An 18499-nucleotide genomic window follows, 5' to 3' on the forward strand; every position below is an offset into this window, starting at 1 on the left:
TCCATATCCTTATTTTATTTTATTTTTATTTTAAATCTCTCAAGTAAACCAGACCCATACAAGAATTGAGCCCAGAAATCGGCCTAAATAGCATTGCCAGAAGGCCTGGCCCAATTCATAAGAGGCTCTTCTTTAATTTAATTTAAATATATGATGGGGTTGGAGTTGGGCCTCACAAATGATCATCCAACCGGCTTCTCGAACGAATAAATGGAAGGAAAATTAATTCAAAGCATCGTACATTCTATCTTGACTAAACTTAGGCTTTGAATCATAATAAAGCTTAATGATAGGGTGTTTTTCATAAATTTCCCTTGAACGAATGATAAATATAAATAATATAATGCTAAACACTTTCAACCCATCAATCCATCGTCCACTGCACTGAACCAAAATGGAATCCTCTTCGACTTCCTCTATCCCCCACCTCGTCGCCATTCCCTACCCCGGCCGCGGCCACGTCAACCCCATGCTCCACCTCTGCCGTCGCCTCGCCTCCCGAGGTATCCACGTCACCTTCGTCCTCACCCGCGAGTGGCTCCGCCTCCTTTCCCCCTCTTCCACGATTCCCGACAACCTTCGCTTCCTCCCCATCCCCGACGTCCTCCCCTCCGAGCGCCACCGTGGCGTCGACCTCCCCGCGTTCGTCCGCGCCGTCCTCACCAACATGGGGGAGCAGGTCGATGAGCTCCTCGGCCGGCTACGGCCCCCGGCCGATTTCGTGCTCGCCGACTCGCTCCTCCCCTGGGCGCCGGAGATAGGGAGGAGGAGGGGCCTGCCGGTGGCGGCGATCTTCCCGCAGGCGGCGACGGAGCTGCTCGCGCTTTACGAGCTTAGCAATATTGAAGCAGGTAGGCAGATCGTCGATCTTCTACACCCATGGCTGCACGAAATTTCGATCATGCATTTTGGTGCCTTAATGAGCCCCACGTTTCTTGATCCCATTGATTAACAGCAGCATAATGTAAGATCAACTAACTACGATAACCAAATTTACTTATTTACTATCTTCTACAACTTAATGCCATTAGGTAAGCTTTCTCTTTGGATGCCCACCTAACTCTTTGTTTAAACACGAATGATTCACTATCAGTAACCTCTACTTTCTCTTTTCTTATTTAATAGCTAAAATGATATGATATTATACCAAACCAACAGAAAGTATCATTACTATGACCGAAAGTGTTGAGAAATTTTAATTTAAGAAGGAAAATATATTTTAGAATTGCCGAGTTTAAATTAAAGTTCCATAAATTATGCTCATATGATCAACATTGCAATCATTGTTAATCCATTCACTGCTCATATGAGGTGATCCTTAAAAACTTTTGCAGGAGCTGGAGCAGCAAGTGATCTTCTGAACTACATTCCAAAAGATCTTCCATATTCACCCTTAGATTCCTCAAGAGGCTGCATTCAAAGTTTCACAGACTCCATATCTTGGTCTTTCACAGCTGAAAGCCTCCTCTTCACCTCCTTCTACGAGCTCGAGAGCCACGCCATGGATTCCCTCCGATCCAAGATTCAAATCCCCGTCCACCCAATCGGCCCCTCCATCCCTTATAACTCACCAGTATTAACTCATCCCTACACCAAATGGTTGGACTCCAAGCCCGTGAACTCAATCTTGTACGTCTCATTAGGCAGCTTCTTGCCCGTCCCCACGCCACAAATGGAAGAGCTGGCATTGGGACTATCCGCAAGTGGCTCTCCCTTCTTGTGGGCAGTTCAGGAAGAGCACTCGCGAATCCAGGAGCTCATCGGAGATAAAGATGAAGGACTCATTGTGTCGTGGTGCGACCAGCTGTCTGTTTTGCGGCATCCTTCCGTCGGGGGATTCTTGTCGCACTGCGGTTGGAATTCGATGTTAGAAGCGGTGCACGCCGGCGTGCCGGTGATCGCCTTTCCTTTGATGTGGGATCAGTACCCGAACAGCAATATAATTGTGGATGATTGGGGAGTTGGTGTGAGGTTGAGGGATGGAGCGGATGATGGAGGAGTAGTGAGGAGGGAGGTGGTGAGAGTGTTGTGAAGAGGGTTGAAGGGAGAGGAGAGTGTGGAGATGAGAAGAAGGGCAGGCGAGCTGAAGGAGAAGTGCCATGCAGCAGTGGAAGAGAGGGGTCTTCAGATGCTAACGTAGATAAGTTTGTTCAGGGTGTGATAAGTTGTGCACAAAGGGTGAGAGAGATTAGAGAGCAAGTGTGCATTGAAACCAATTAGTTGATAACATTCTATCTATATATCATTACAGCATAATGCGAGATTTCCTCCTTTAATTAGTGCGTAAACCCTACATAAATATATATAAATGGTTTGCACACTATAAGGTATTCATCGAGTTTATTCTATGTTTGTAGGTTGAACATGGACCAAAAGTGCTGAGATCCAAAAGAGAGTCAAGTTGATGCTAAAGGGATCCAGATGACTAGAACTATTAGCTTAATTTTGACACTTTTGTTTCTCTCTTTAGTTTAATGGTTATTGGAACCTTGTTTTGCTGCTAATAGTTAATACTTGTGCAGATAGCAATGTTAGGTTTGGATGTATATTTCTAGAATTTTTTTATATTTGCTGCTATATGCTGATGAGTTTCATAATGCACCGAGTCTCTGGGCTTTGTTTAACGTACTACAAGAGAGAGAAGTATTAAGTTATTATTCTGGAAGAAAAGAGAGTGTTAACCAACATAATTACCAAAATACACTTAAAAAAAGAGAACACACCGATACTTTGCTGAAGCATCAAGAGCATTTTTATTTAGTATTTGACATTAATTCTTCTTCTTATTCACATTTAAACGACCGAGTTTTCTCCTGATCGAGATGATTAGCCTTAATCCCTCTCTTTTTTTATTTTTTATTTTCATGATTATAATTACTCCCTGTATTTAAATATTCCAAAAATTACATGAAAAATGAGAATAGCACTGAAAGCTACATCCGGCCGTCCGTTTTAAGAGTCACATAGAGTTGGGGCACGATCGTAATTTTACTGTGACATAAACCCCAAACCCCCGACGGCCCGACTGCTCTCCTCCAGGCCCCAGCTCTCGTCTCTCTCTCTCTCTCTCTCTCTCCTCAACAAAACTCCACCGATATCACTTTCTTTCTCTAGTTCGCTTCCTCGGCCCCTAGGTCAGATGGGAACTCTGCGAAAGGCCATCTACGCTGTTGGATTCTGGATTCGCGAGACCGGCCAAGCCATCGATCGCCTCGGATGCCGCCTCCAGGGCAACTACTACTTCCATGAGCAGCGTAAGCACTAATCAATCCCCCAATATAGGATTCCTTCTCTTGCACTCGATTTCGCCTGATTTATTTTCAGTTATCTATCGAGATCAGATAGCGAAAGAACCAATTTGGATCGGTTTGTGCTACTTGTTCTTTGAGCTTTTAGTTAGAATCGCTTCGCCTAGAATTTGATCTCGTGCTCCTGCCCCTAAATGGCGATGCAATATATTTTTGAGATGCCTGATTAAGAAATGGAGTGCAAGATCGTATTTTGCAATGTATATGAATAATGGTCTCCTTTCTATTTAACACTCTAAGATATTTTATCACATCCACGGATCCACACAATCTATCTCCCATGAGTAGACAATAGAACGGCCTTTTCAGATACAAGATTATGCAATCCCTACATATCTAACCATGTACGGATCCATTATTGATTTATTATTCTTATATCTAGTAAGTGCGTAATTTTCCGCATATGGTGGCGAACTTCTAAAATTGTAAAGCAAATACTGTTGACATCTACTTTCTGTCTTTGCATTTGTTTTTCTTATTTTTTTTTGTTGTAAGTTCTGGGATCTTAGGAGATATTATTCTTTGATAGTTGGAATTTGGGTGTGCATTTTGTTACACATTTCATCTTCAGAAAGCCAGTTCAGAATTCAAGCAGGTGGCTGATCTTCTTCTGTTAAATTATAATGTCAGTGTCAAGGCATCGGACACTAATGAACATCTTTGATAAAGTTCCCAATGTCCACAAAGATGCATTTGTGGCTCCTAGTGCATCAGTCATCGGAGATGTTCAAATTGGACAGGGCTCTTCAATTTGGTATGGATGTGTTTTGAGAGGTACAGTTCTTGCTTAGAAATTGACGATCTAACATGCTCAACCTTATCTTATTGTATTCTATCTATTTCGTTCTTTCTTCGCAAAAGGAATCATCATTGACTTGACCTGTTGGTTGCCTAATGTGCATTAGTCTTCAGTTAAGAATAAGTTTGGTATGTTGTTTTCATTTCCTCAGCTGATGATTATTCCTTCATTTGCCTGGAGAATCTTCATAGAATTTCTGATGCTGTAGGATTACTGATCTGTTTTGTAATAAAAATTTAAAATCTTGCGAGTTTTAAAATTTCAGAAATGGCTGTTTTGTTCTAAAGTGGAACTGCTCCACAGAAGAACATTCTTGAAGTTTACATCTTTGCTGATGTGTTTTTGTTTGCCCAAACTCCTCCCTCCTAATTCTTACTTGTGGATCTTGGTATCAGTAATAATTTCTCCACTTTCTCAAGAATGTGACAATTGACATAATGACAATTGGAACCTCTATGTTGTGCAAAAGATGAGTTTCAGTAATGTCTTGCAATTTGAATCTCTTGCGACATAATTGAAACGTGATATTACTCTTATGTGCTGTTTCCTATTTAAAACTGCTGAAAAATTGATGTGTTAGTTGCCAAATGGAGTTGTGAGGTGCTTGTATAGCTAATGTACATGTATGATTTTAATCTTTTCGTATTATTACTTCTACTGAGATTTAGAGTTAAAGTCTTCAAATATGAAGGACAGGTTCCTTTAAGCTTTACTTTAAGTGTTTATTTTCTAATATGAATTTTAAAATTTGGAAAAATATCTACATACTTCTTTTTTTATTATAAGACTTCCTGTTCATGCAAGTGTTCATGCAAACAGAAGAAGGCTAAGTCAATTGATGCTTAAATGATTTTCTGATCTACAAATTTGTTATTAGTTTTGAGATTTTTCTTGTTATTTTTGAATCTACTCGTACATTTTGATATCCTTGATTCTAGCAATCTTTCCTTTTTTCAGTTTACTGTTGATTAGGTGATCTTAATTTGAAGTCTTTTTCATATTTTGATATTTGTCATTTGATTCTCTTTGTTGGTTATGACTATTCTAAGTTTTGATACTAGCTGGTGTCGTACCAAAAGGTCCACCTGTTATTGTACTCGATTGTACTTTTGTTAATCTTTTTTTATAGGCCTTGCAGTTCCTTTCTCTCCTCTTAGAGAATGGTCATAGACTCATATTATCTTCCACCATAGACGAACATAAAAGTAGTTTTTTTTTTCTCCAAGCAGTTTTGCTTTTCTTTCAGGTGTATGTTTTCTCCAGTAACGATTAACCTTTTAGATATCCAGAAACTTAACTCATGAATTGTCGGAAGTATGTATGCAACTGAAAGTTGGCCTTGTATCATTAGGTTATTCAAAATTAACAATATTTAATAGGAACTCATTGTTTCTTCTAAAATATATGAGATTACTAAGTCTATTCTTTAGTACGTCCTAGACCAATGTATATCTTGTCTTATGATGCTGAAATATGGAAGCTGTACTTTGTGGAAAAAGGATAATATTTCTTGTTCATAGTATAAGAGAATGAGATTCCTTTGTATGGGCAATTGAATATTACCAGGTTACATAGTTGAAGGACGGACAAAGAAAATCAATAGCTTCCCACGTTGGTGTTACTGATCGCCAGTTTTTTTCTGTTGCGTTTTCAGGAATTTGTCTTTTAACCTAGTTGGCAGTCTTAAGATTTATTGAAAATGGTAATGAATTATTGGTTATTTCATAACTATCATTTTAGTCATACAACTCTTCTATTTGAGATTTTAATATTTTATCTGCTACCCTTTTCTGTTTGCATTTCTTCTTTTGTTGACATCTTCTCTACATTTTCTTCTTTAGGTGATGTGAATAGTGTTCGAATCGGATCTGGGACTAATATACAGGACAATTCTCTTGTGCATGTAGCCAAGTCCAATCTAAGTGGAAAGGTTTTACCGACCATCATTGGGGACAATGTTACAGTAGGTAAATGTGCTTTGTAGTTTGCTCTAGTTATTGTTCCATAATGACTGATCATCATATCTGCCATATATTTACATTTTGTTTTTCATTTTCTATTTCTGCTATTTCCCACTTATTTTTTTTCATAATTGATCCTCATACTGTTACTAATGCTTAGTAGGTCATGATTTGTGTGACTAATGACCTGTTTGGTTTTGACTTTTGAGATGGACACTAAATCCTGCACCCAAGTGGGACTGTGGGAGATTGCCGACACAATAGAAAATTACAACAGAACCACATCAAACCAAGTTTATTATGTTTTTTCTTAAATATTTATTTTCACTTCTTGAGTTGAAGGGTGAGCACCAGGATAAGGACCGATGATGACTTTATAATGGTGACAGCTAAGGTAAGTTATCCAAGATAATTTGTAGACAAGCTTATTTCACCTTCTCAACCTAACAGTAATATAAAGAAAACTCTAGACACCGTCTTATCACTTGTGATAACTATCCACATGTGGGTTCATATCTCCAGTATATTATGTGCTGAACATTTGGAAGTAGGATAAATCATATATAAATGATGGATGCATCTCATTCCTGTGGTGTTGACTGAGCTGTCAGATTGCAGGTAGTTTATTTGGTTTGCCTTGGCAACTTAATCTGAAGGGTTCTTAATTTTTCTGAGATCTCAATTGACAGGTCACAGTGCTGTATTACATGGATGCTCTGTTGAGGATGAATCTTTTATTGGTACGGGCGCAACCCTGCTGGATGGGGTTGTTGTGGAGAAAAACAGTATGGTTGCTGCTGGAGCTCTTGTGAGACAGAATACGAGGATCCCTTGTGGAGAGGTTGTTAGCTGGTGCTTTACTTATCCTTTTCATTTGAAGTATTTACTTATTCTAACTAAAGTAGCCAACTCAATAGCACATATCAAATAGTACTCAGAGAAACAAATGAATCCAAAAAGTGGTTAAAATAATTCTTCCAGAAGTTTTCTTTGATTTTCTTGATTTTGATAACATTTTCAAGGGCATCTTACCAGTCTTCATTGATTCTCCAGGCTACTTGTAAAGTTTTCTTGTAGTGGTGATATTGCAAGATGCCCTTCATAATTTGTTACTCATGATTTAGTCATCTAGGTTGAACGAAAAATGTTCGAAGTACCAATTGACCATACTTTGGAGAAGCACATCTTTTCACTTTTACCATCTGTCACATTGAAAACATTAACAATATCCCATACGATGGGCTTCCACTATATTTCATTCTATCTCTTTGTATTGATTAAAGGCTTATGTGATAAAATCAGGTATGGGGTGGTAACCCTGCAAAGTTTATGCGAAAGCTGACTGAGGAAGAGATTGCTGCTTTCTTCTCCCAGTCTGCAACAAATTATTCCAATTTGGCTCAGGTGCATGCTGCTGAGAATGCGAAAACCTTCGATGAAGTTGAGTTTAAGAAGGTGTTGCACAAGAAATTCTCTCGTAGAGACGAAGAATACAATTCCATGCTTGGAGTCGTCCAGGAGGTCGGGCCCTCCTGAGCCGATTCTTCCTGACAACATCCTACCAGACAATTCTTCCAAACCTTCTTACCAAGAATATTTTGATCTAAGGCAGCCTCCCCTCTTCACAAGACTGATGTGGGAAGCTGCTGTTTAATAGGGATGTTTATTGAATTCGGTAGTCTATTTCTACTTTTTGCCATCCCAATAATTTCTGGTCGAAGTTTATTGCATGATCGGCCATGTACTTACATGATATCACATCAACCTCTTTCAGCCCTTCAGAGTTTAAGAGGAATTACGTAAAGATTATTGATGCCATCTTCGATAGCAATCAACATTAAAAAGTTCATACGCCTACATAACGGTGTATTTATTCCTTTTAATACAGCTCGACAAGTTCAAAATCTCAGATGCTGGTTAAATGATTCAGATTATTCGAGCTACAGTATAGGGTTCTCATCCATAATCTTTGAATTCTTTTCATCATGTACAGTATAATTGTTGGGCTGGGGCCCATTAGAATCCCAGCACAATAAGCAACTATCCTCATCACCTTTATGGATTATATTATTCATTAATTAAGGAAAGAAATTTGTCACCTTTATGGATTATATTACGTTTAAAGAGTCCTTTTTCCAACTGAGAAAAATTAATGCTAAATAGTTATTTGATGTTTTCGTTAAACATGTGCGTAATTAACCCTATCAAATATAATCAAATGCTATAATTTAAAGTTTAAGGTCGTCCTACTGTCCTACTCATCATCGTCAATTCACCAGGAGTGTAAGAAGACTTCACAAAGGAGACGTTTCTCGACGGATTTGATCAGAAGCTAGTCGTATGGGTCGTAACGGTCCGTTCCACGGAGGCGTAGCGTTGGATCCAAATATCGAACGATAATTGTCCGTGGGGCCACGTGACAGTTGTTGATTGGCATTCCCCGAATTCACGGCAAGCATTTAGCCATCAATGTCTGCTTCACACCACTCCAGCACAAGGGTAAGCCAGATCCCCTGCATCCCGGCTGCAAGACCTTATACTACATCCCAGGCATTTGGCATCTTTTTTATTGGCTGAATTCTCTCGCAGCCAACCAAAAGGTACCAACTCGAACCTATTTAAGGTTAAGCATGCACAGTTTTTTTTTTATATTAATTAATTTGGTATTAGTTAAACATGCCACGTTGGATACATGTCATCAGTTATTTAAGAATTGCAACCAGACACATATTAATGTACAGGGAGAGGCAATAGAAAATGAGCATTTGTATAATTTATTTTAAGTATATTTAATTTTAAATGAATTAAACGGATTAAATAAACTTAGTCAAATAACCAAGTTTTTAAATCGATAGCGTTTCATTAAGATATGATGTAGTCAACCGGCTACCTCTTCCTGCAACCGGGGTCGTATACGATCCGATCGTCCATCAATGGATGGGCCACTGGGCCTTGGTGCCTTGGTGGGCCCCTGCCCGAATCGGAAAGCAAAGATAACCTTTTGAGGACCGAAGCGTCTCTCTCATTTGAGTAATTTTAGGGTCCTTCGCTTTTGAAAAAAGTGACTGCGAGCGAAAAAATTTCAGAATTCTTTCCTTCTTACCACCAAATCCTCCCGTTCTTCTAGAACAAGAAGGAGGAGGCTAAAAGGGAGTCGCCATTTGTTTGATCTCGGTAAGCGTACTACTAGTTCTATTTGAAGTTAGGGTTCCTCTTCAGGTCAAGGTTTTTCGGTGAATTAATGTTGATTTTATCTCTAGGTTTGTAGGGTTTTGGAGGTCTTTTAGCCTTTGGACATACAATGTCATAGATTTCATGCACAATTTGCATTTTATTTTTGTTAATTGCGGCAAATGATGATGTACTTATTCGTATCCTGACTCCTACTTTTTTTTTTGAGGTTGATTCTTGTTTGTTTAAGTGATTTCTTTTAGAAAAAGATTATCTTTTGAGTTTCTGGAAAAGAATTCAGGAGTGTTGCTAAATGTGCTCTTTTAGTGAATTGTGTCAGATAATGGCGTTCCAGTTCGTATCTTAGTTTTGATCAAGAAAAGAGTTGTCTACAATTTTGGGTAGATGACAAGAACGACCAAGGCTAATGGAGACAGCAAGATGCAGAGGGAGGCAGTTCGTTTGGTCTCATCGCGCATCAACTTCTATTCTAATAAATTCCCAAGCTACAAGATTGGGGCTGAAAGTATAATAATCGAGCCGAAAAATGACTCGGAAGGGCAACCCCTTAAAGAGATTGTTGCAAAGGAGACCACAGAGCTGCTCGAGCGGCGGCAGCGTCCTTCTGTTCGTGACTTGACGAGGAAATTTGAGAAGGGTCTCAACACTGCTACCTGGTTGTCTGATGAGGTTTGTCACCCATCAATTCACAAAGTTTTACTAAAAACTCTAAATATCATAGATGTTACGAATCCTCAATCAATTGAGTTTTTTGATGTGCGACTAGTAATCAGTTGAATAATTAAAGGCATTGTAGTGTGTTGTGTATTAACTTGAATATTGCTTGAAATCTCAGGTTAGTTGGAGACAGGTGGCTTTCTTGGAGCGAGATGTTCTTATCAAGAAACTTAGGGACATACTAGAGTTGCTGAGAGCACATGTAGTGGGTAGGAATAAGGATGAAGTTGAGGAGTCTATCACTATGGTTGGTTTCTTTTGTTATATTTATCAATTATTCAATATTTCTTATTGTACTACACTACTACTTCTTCATGTATTTATGTTCCTCCCATACATCTATGGATTTTTGAGATAGCTGTCTTAAAACTCATGAGATGGGAACTCTCCTCTCCTTGGAGTTGATTTCTTTTGGATAAATCACCACGCATGGGCACATGCAAGGGCCCAGACTGAAAATATTCTGCAGCACAGGACTGTCATGAAGTTATGATTCTTGGTGGAAATATCAAACATATATCCATTCCATGCCCAGGGAGCAGCCCTATTAATCATGTGCCAATAACAGCAAGTATTTTCTTTTTTGAAGTATTCAGGTCTCATAGATGAGCATAAGTAATGGAATAACTTATTCACCGACAGCAACAAATTCGATTTTATTTAATCAAATGAATTTGTCTGTGCAATAGAGACTGATCAAATTGGAAATATCTTGCATATTATTGATTTGCTTTGTTAGGTTTATATCAGCAAGATTTTTGACCTGACCAATCAGTCTTATGTCCTCCGAGTCGCACAACATTTTAACCGAAAGAACAACGAGAAATTGAAATTAATCATTCGATGTCTGCTCATTCTCCCCTCTTCAATTTCCAATGAACAACATGATCTTGACCTAGCAGTTGTTCAATTTGGTTGATCTCATACTTAGTTTTTTAATTTGATTTTGGAAAGTATTCTGATGATACTAGTTGTCTTGTTACAGTATGCTAATCTTAAAGTGTTTCATTTCATTTATGGTAATTCTCATTTATAAATGCTTGTTTTTCTTCTTTCTAACAAGGCAGTCCTTTCTCTTCTTTCTCATTCTTCTTGCAGGTGGAATCTCTAGCAGTTCAGCTGTCCCAAAGGGAAGGAGAGTTGCTCCGGCAGAAATCAGAAGTAAAAAAGTTGGCGACTTCTCTTAAGCTGGTAGTGCTCAATGATTCTTTTTAGTAAGACTTCATGCACATGCATATTAACCTTGTGTTAGCAAAATGTGCAGCATTAGATGACTCATCTATGTGTCAAATCATATAAAATCTAATTGAGGAAGGATTTGCTAAGCAAGATAAATTATTTCCAGTTTTTCCTTGCCATTCTGTTTATAGATTTTGCCATTTAAGTGTCCTCTAGATTTACCAAAACTCCTCCCTACCAAACTCTGTATCAGCATCTACTTGGCAGAGCTTCAAAAACTTAACATTGAAGATCTTGAGGTAAATGGAACCTGAAGAAGTTTAGTACCTTCAAAATGGCAAGCATGGAATATTTTACACCAAGTAGCTTTATTTTGTTAGGTTCTGAAAAGATTTTATGACTTTTATTCTCAGTTGATATCTTAAATTCTTATTTTGGAATATATCTCCTTATTTTAGAATAGCAGCTAAACATCATAATAACTCAATTCTAGAATACAAACACTATTTATCAAAATTACATCTTATATTACATACTAACCCAATTATTAATTTACCTTTGATATTTATCCCATCAACTTACTATATATCAAATAGGGTATTCATAGTAATTTTATAAAAAATAGAATTTTTTTTTTCATATTTTTCTTTACTTTATATCACATTAAAAATAATTATTATACCTTATCTTAGAATATAAGTGAACATAAGAATAATTATTTCTGAAGTAAAGACCTTATTTTGAGAATAATAAAGAATAATATATATTCTAGAATTTTTATTCCTGAAATAAATGAGGCTTTAAGTGTGTGCCATTATTTATGAATGAGATAATCCAGATGTTTGCTTGTGCATTGGATCAAAAGTCTTCACTAGAATATAGGCACAGTTATTAAATAAAAGCAATTGAATAATTTTAATCAAATATCTAAATTATGTAATTTGGTTTTGCTTAGACCTTTCTAATGGCACAAATAGAAACACTTGTTACACCAAAGATTATCTTTCAAAATGCTACCTACAGTCAATATCCTAAATTTTTAGTTTAACATCTAAAATCAACATAATGTGAACAATTACTACTCATATGCAACCTTTTGCTGTTCCACATCTGTTCTGAATTATAATTACCAGCAATTTCATGCTTTAGTTTTATCTTTCTGCTACTTCTGGTTTTAGGCTTCTGAAGATGCCAAAAGAATTGTTGAAGAAGAAAGGGCTAATGCTCATAAAGAGATTGAAAGAGCTCGGGAAGCAGTTCATAGAGTTGAACAAGTAATTCACGAGCAGGAAATGTTGCATGGACAAGCAGAGAAGCAGGTGAAGATTTTAAAGATCAAATAACCTTGAATATTTCTTTCACATACCATTTTTAACTTGCTATGTTTTCACTTGTGTTTTTGTCTTTGTTCTATGCATTTCAAGTTTTCAACCTTAGTTATGTGACATGATTTTTCATTTTCCCAAAACTCAAAGGATGTGCAGAAATTCAGGACAGAAGTTCATGAAGCCCGAAGAATCAAGATGCTGCATTATCCTAGCAAGGTACATTTATAATGCTTAATTGTAGGGTGAAGCTGACAGTTTTACCTTCACTTAGTTTGTCTTCATGCCTCCATTTATTTGCACTTGGAATGGTGTTGTTTTGAGTGGCATATTTCACTTGACATATAACATTGTTTTTTTTTTTGGTTGTATTTTTGTTCCTAATGCAATTATTAATACCTTTTTAGGTAATGGACATGGATCATGAGATCCAAATATTACGTGATCAGCTCAAAGAGAGGTGCTTAAATTCTATTCATCTTCGCAAGGAGGTATATCTTATGACCAACCCTTCTTCTGCTAAGTAAAACTCATAAGTTTGCTGATTATCTGGATATACCAATTAGGCAATTATTTTCATGCTCTTTTTCCAATCTAGTTTTTACTGCCTTACTCTTTGCTTCTCATAGTTACTACTGTGTTTTTTCATCTTCTTTTGATACTTGTCATTCATGCACCTATAAGGCTCTGAGCATTAAAAAACTCTTTTCCTATACTATTGATCTTGTTATATTTTTAAGTTAATTTTATTTGTAGTTGTTTTTTTTGTAATGTCCAATGTGTCTCTACTTTTTCTTTTCTAATTGCTTTTTGAGATTTGCTATGTTATTTGAATCATTTATATTTTGATAAATATTTACCCACTTTCATATTCATATTAACAGGAGATAGTAATCTATTTAGTAAAATATGCAAACTCTGACAACAATGAAAGTCTGTATGTGATTATGTATTTATTTCTAAATCGTTTTTGCTCTTTTTTTTCAGTTGGCAATGACCAAAAAGAGTGAGGAAAATAAGAATAACTTGTATGAGTTTGAGGGTCTTGAAAGTTTAGGTTCATCTTTGCATATTGTTCCTCGAACCAGTACAACTCCAGACATCTCAAAATTTTCAATCCAATGGTATCGTATGCAACCTCAAGGAAGCAAGAAAGAAGTTATTACAGGTATATGAATTGTAATCATGTCTTTTATCTTTTCAGATATTGCTCTTTAACTATCTCAGTTAGATTGTTGACTCTAGTAAAATCTGTATACTAGTTTTGGTGTCTTCAACATTGTTTGGAATCTGTGCTGTTAAGAATTAAGACTATACTTCTACTAATTAATCCTAATGGGGATAACCAAATTTGAAATAACTTACTATTTATCCTTTTGGTTGTAAATAAGAGTTAAAACAAAAACTGTCACCCTACTTTTCTCTATTGTTTACACAATTCAGTGGTTGTGGCAAATTAGTATAAGGACTTGATAAATGGACTGCTCTTCCCTTCAGAATTGCACTGTTGTTGCAATATGGTTCAGATTTATGAAGATTATGAACCATATTATCCTCACTTTCTACCTTCACATTGCCAAGCTTTTGGTACAATATAGCTTAGATGTGCCACTTTGTGTTTTCTTTTTGAGATGTACAAAACTACAAATATCACTTTACCTTTTGCATCAATTTGCATATCTTTATTTCAATGTCACAACTGTATTATAAGAAATGGAGAGGTCACCTGAGTTGTTAAATCGTACTAATGTAGAATAAGGGATTTCTCCACAGTGTGACTATGCACTTAAAGGCTTTTTTCTTTCCTGACGTATGAAACTTCTCCTACTAATTTATTCTTTCCTCCGCCATCCTTTACTTTGTGTCAATGCCGTAGTAGTTGAGGAGTATATCCTCTAATGACAACAATCAGTTAGAAGCTAATTGTTGCAGCCATTGAATTTTATCTGACAATGTTAATTAAAATCAGGGTGATGCAATTGCTTTCTATTAATACAGGCTCCAGTTTGTACCGTATGTAAATGATTTAATTCCTCTTGGTAAAGTTTTGACAAACTTATAGTACTGCCAGAGTGCCAGCTTCATTATATTTTACTATGCTGACATGCTATGCCCTTAAGATATATTACTACTTGGATCACTTATTTTTACTATTGACGAGGATTTCTAACTTACTTTTTCTGTCTTGTATTAAGTGTACATTGCTAGGACAAACACTGAATGTAATGTATAGGCTTTAGTCTACTCTAGTTTTTATTTTGATCTTTTTTTCCTGAACTGGTTGAGTGCAGGAGCAACAAAATCAGTGTACGCTCCAGAACCATTTGATGTGGGTTGGTTCTTGCAAGCTGAAGTTATTTTAGGTGATGATATTGTTAGAGTGACAACAACTGGCCCAATAGATCCTGGTTGGTTCATGTACCCTGCAATCTCAAGCAATTATCTCTTCTCATGATATCAGTATCAGACTAACTTGGTTTCCTGCACAGCTGCAGGATTGGGAAGTTATGTAGAAGCACTTGTGCGAAAACCTGAAACCGAGTTCAATGTATGCCTCATCTTGTTTCTGATGCGATGTATATAATCACACTTTAGTGACTCAATCAATGGGGAATCTTCTTGAATAAATAAATCGTAATAAATATTATCTATTATGGTACAAAAACACAATATCTCTATTAATTAGTGCGTACAATGGAGTATACTTAGTGATCACATGTTTAATCTTCTAAGTTGTCTTCTCTATAATCGTGCCAAGGCTTGAATAATCGTCTTTGTGACATTCATATTTTTTAATCTGGTCTATTTTAACTACCTACTTGTATTCACCTTATATGCAAAAGTTGATAATTACACTTTCAATGCTCTTAATAATGTATTTTGGGATGTCTCTCTTGTTGCTGCAGGTTGTTATTATTCAAGTGAACGGCAATGATCAACAATCTGATTCAATTCATGTGCTTAATGTTGGGAGGCTAAGAATGAAACTTACTAGAGGCAAGGGAATAATTGCGAAGGAATTTTATTCCTCATCAATGCAGGTCGTTACCTAAGCTTGATATGGATGTTTTTTCTAGTCTGAACTCTGAAGTTCCTCAGTGATCAGTGAACTACATCAGACAACTAAAGATTTGATATGAATCTTTATTCTCATGCTATAATTGGATGAATGCTCACAATTTACCATGAATCCAAATGATTATAATTTTTAAACATGGATAGTTTTCTTGAGCAAGGGTACCATTGGTTTTAGGCATCTTCTTGGTTTCTTATGCAAGTTTATAAATACAGGTTGCCTCCTTATTGTCTTCATGCAAGTCCTTAAATCACATGTATCTCCTGGAAAGTTTTGTAAGCATCAATTGTCAAGTTCTAGATTCTCAATACAGAGAGTTTAAGCGCTTGGATGGCAGAAGATGCATTTCTTTGCAGAACAAAATCTATTCCTTTTATAACCTGTCTCATATTTGCAAGAAATAGTTAAATAAGGAATCTAAAGCCTTCATCAAGGATGATCTGGCAACTGGCTGTGTCAATTTCAGGAATCCTGCCATTTCAGAGATGGAGAGTGTTTTAGGGTGTCAAAAACTATCTGACCAATGGTTTCAATTATTAGAAAATTTTGTGACGATTTGGGAAGTGTAGTAACAGTGTGTCAGGATTTTCATCAACAGCCTTGACTTGCAAAAGGTCTTATCACTAGTTGCATGAGGATCATCTACATTTTGGCACAATACTGCAAAGTTTCTTTGTGCTACTGCCTTCACTGGTGGTGCTATTGATCTACTCGTTTCACCAACTATTTTCTTATGAATGTCCACCTTTTCTTTTCACTGGTGGTTCTATTGATATACTTATATTAATATCTTGATGGTTCTGTGTGCTATCTTGGTTTTCCCTTTTACCTTCCATGTTTTCTGCTTTGTTTCTTTCTAGTATCACATCCTTCAGATTGAGTAAATTTGTTTTTGTTCTTAGAATGTTTTCAGTGTTGGTTACAATCAGCCTGTGGTCATATGAAATGTTGGCTTGTTGAAAATTTGGAGGCAATATGGCTAACCTTATTTGGCTATCTTCAGCTATGTGGGGCTAGAGGTGGTGGAAATGCTGCAGCTCAAGCACTCTTTTGGCGAGCAAAGAAAGGCCTTCACTTCACATTAGCCTTTGAATCAGTGAGGGAGAGAAATGCAGCAGTCATGCTTGCACGAAGATTTGCTATTGATTGTAACGTAAGTCATTTTAACATATATATTGGTCCATATTGCATTTACGAACATGTTGATGTATATGCTAATCTTAAACCTCTGCTGTTTTATATGTGAATTGCATATAACTTAAATCTCTGCCATGAGTCTTATATGTGAATTGTAAGCACTCCATTATAAAAAGATATGCATCTAGTATAAAAAATATTCATACTCATATTAAAAGTTCAATTTTACTATTACCAAAATTTAAATACTCTTTTGTGCAAATAGCTGGAGATGCAGATATATTTATGGAGGAGCTGGTTTTGCAATAAGTCTCCTCTCTCAAATGGAAGTGGTTGGTTTATTAGCAAAATAAATCCCAAAAAGCTGACCTACATCTTTGTCATGCGTTCTCTACTCTCATATTTCTGAAATTGTATTGTCTCTTGATTGGTATCCTATTGGTTGAGCCGCTTGATTACCTTGTCAAAGATTGGGAGTTCCGCCAATGGAAGTGGTATAGTCCATTGGGAAGCCATAAGTTGCCACTACACATGCATGCAAACAAGGAATTCTTTTTTTCTTTTTTCTATTTCATCTGGTACTAACGACTTGGTTTGGTGTAATTTGTACTTTTGTGCCAGATTGTTCTTGCTGGGCCATGTTACAAGACACCTGGGTGAAAACGATGAGGTATTTTGGTAGAGTTTTATACATGTCCATTACAAAGACGCTGCGGCTCGTTAAGGAGAATTGATTTCAGCACTGAAGCTTATATGAACTTTTGGTTCGTTTGTTTTCTTATTCTTTCTGGTAAGCAACATCAGGGCATCCTTTTATTTGCCTTCTGATAAGGGCTATACCAACTTTCCCCTATTTTATGATTTCAGAAGGTGTGCCAACTTTTAGATATCTACAATGTTTCTTTTCCCCCATTTTGGCTCTATTGATGACCAATTTAACTAAGACGTTATTTGTATCATTTCAGCTGTTAGTAAGTCATTCTATTACTTACGGTACACATAACACGCTGTTTGGAACTTTTTGATCTGTGAAATTCAATTGGTTTGGAATTGTAGCTATTTGGAATAATTGAGCGACGTTATTTCAATTAATTTGAATGGATTCAGTGTATGCAATGAAATATAATGATTTAAGGTCGAATCTAGACGAATTTATTTGCCACTTGTTAGTTTTCTGAATCTCAAAACTTACTCTTATTTTCTGACATTCTTATTGAAGTGCATAGGTGAAATAAAACGAACTACTACCTCGTTCTGAGCAATAAAATTAGGTAAATTTCGTTATATTCTAAGCAGCGGATTGCTGATTTGGAAAATTCAATTGAATTTCATCTAGATTTAGTTCCAAACGTATCCTAGAGCATACTATTCTAATGAGTACATAATTTTCCTTTTTTTCTATGTGAATACTGAAATGGATATTTGGGTTCACTATATTGTTTTGAGTAGGGTTCTGGGATATTTATATATCCATATTTGTGATCCACATAGAAGTTTAAAAGAATAGTAATAGCTTTTATGTAAACTATGTACATAGTATAAAACAAGTAGATACACTTAATTTTAAGAGTTAATCTTATTATTATTATTTAAATTCAAAGATTTTATATAAATAAATCAATGGAGGGGGCTATTTGCAAAATAAATTCCTAGATCTTAATGATAACATGATTAAGCTCTTGAAATTAAATACATTAATTTCGATGTACATATTTGTATAATAAAATATACATAATTTATATATAAAAATGCCCTAACTGAGGAGCTGGTTTTGCAATAAATCTCAAGTCTGTTTTGCAATAAAT

The 18499-nt window shown here is 36.3% G+C and overlaps 3 protein-coding genes across 7 annotated transcripts; all 3 read left to right on the plus strand.

Annotated features, from left to right (window-relative positions):
* The first annotated feature begins 278 nt into the window (after positions 1–278).
* On the plus strand, positions 279–2785 carry LOC140765624 (UDP-glycosyltransferase 87A2-like). Of its 3 annotated transcripts, none has more exons than XR_012105211.1 (3): positions 279–851; positions 1335–2279; positions 2358–2785. XR_012105211.1 is itself a non-coding variant. In XM_073104797.1 (2 exons), exons 1-2 carry the CDS (start codon positions 395–397, stop codon positions 2030–2032), a joined length of 1155 nt encoding a protein of 384 aa, XP_072960898.1. In that variant the 5' UTR covers positions 279–394; the 3' UTR covers positions 2033–2785. The 3 variants fall into 3 exon arrangements, 1 of the variants encoding a protein (XP_072960898.1); XR_012105212.1 differs by having other exon boundaries at positions 1335–2178; XM_073104797.1 differs by having other exon boundaries at positions 1335–2785.
* A 252-nt stretch (positions 2786–3037) lies between these two features.
* On the plus strand, positions 3038–7949 carry LOC140766104 (gamma carbonic anhydrase 1, mitochondrial-like). Its single transcript, XM_073105528.1, has 5 exons — positions 3038–3254; positions 3939–4082; positions 5949–6074; positions 6758–6909; positions 7371–7949. Exons 1-5 carry the CDS (start codon positions 3140–3142, stop codon positions 7602–7604), a joined length of 771 nt encoding a protein of 256 aa, XP_072961629.1. The 5' UTR covers positions 3038–3139; the 3' UTR covers positions 7605–7949.
* Positions 7950–9102: 1153 nt separating this feature from the next.
* On the plus strand, positions 9103–17697 carry LOC140764253 (stomatal closure-related actin-binding protein 1-like). Of its 3 annotated transcripts, none has more exons than XM_073102719.1 (13): positions 9103–9242; positions 9580–9929; positions 10096–10224; positions 11076–11168; positions 12335–12475; positions 12632–12700; positions 12889–12972; positions 13469–13649; positions 14773–14889; positions 14971–15029; positions 15388–15522; positions 16561–16710; positions 17316–17697. In XM_073102719.1, exons 2-13 carry the CDS (start codon positions 9645–9647, stop codon positions 17352–17354), a joined length of 1482 nt encoding a protein of 493 aa, XP_072958820.1. In that variant the 5' UTR covers positions 9103–9242; positions 9580–9644; the 3' UTR covers positions 17355–17697. The 3 variants fall into 3 exon arrangements, with proteins under 3 accessions (XP_072958820.1, XP_072958822.1, XP_072958821.1); XM_073102721.1 differs by having other exon boundaries at positions 12641–12700; XM_073102720.1 differs by having other exon boundaries at positions 9110–9242; positions 9567–9929.
* Positions 17698–18499: the final 802 nt, after the last annotated feature.

The sequence above is a fragment of the Typha angustifolia genome, chromosome 8 (assembly GCF_048772165.1).
Source record: "Typha angustifolia cultivar Huaian chromosome 8, ASM4877216v1, whole genome shotgun sequence".
In the NCBI taxonomy this organism is placed as follows: domain Eukaryota; kingdom Viridiplantae; phylum Streptophyta; class Magnoliopsida; order Poales; family Typhaceae; genus Typha; species Typha angustifolia.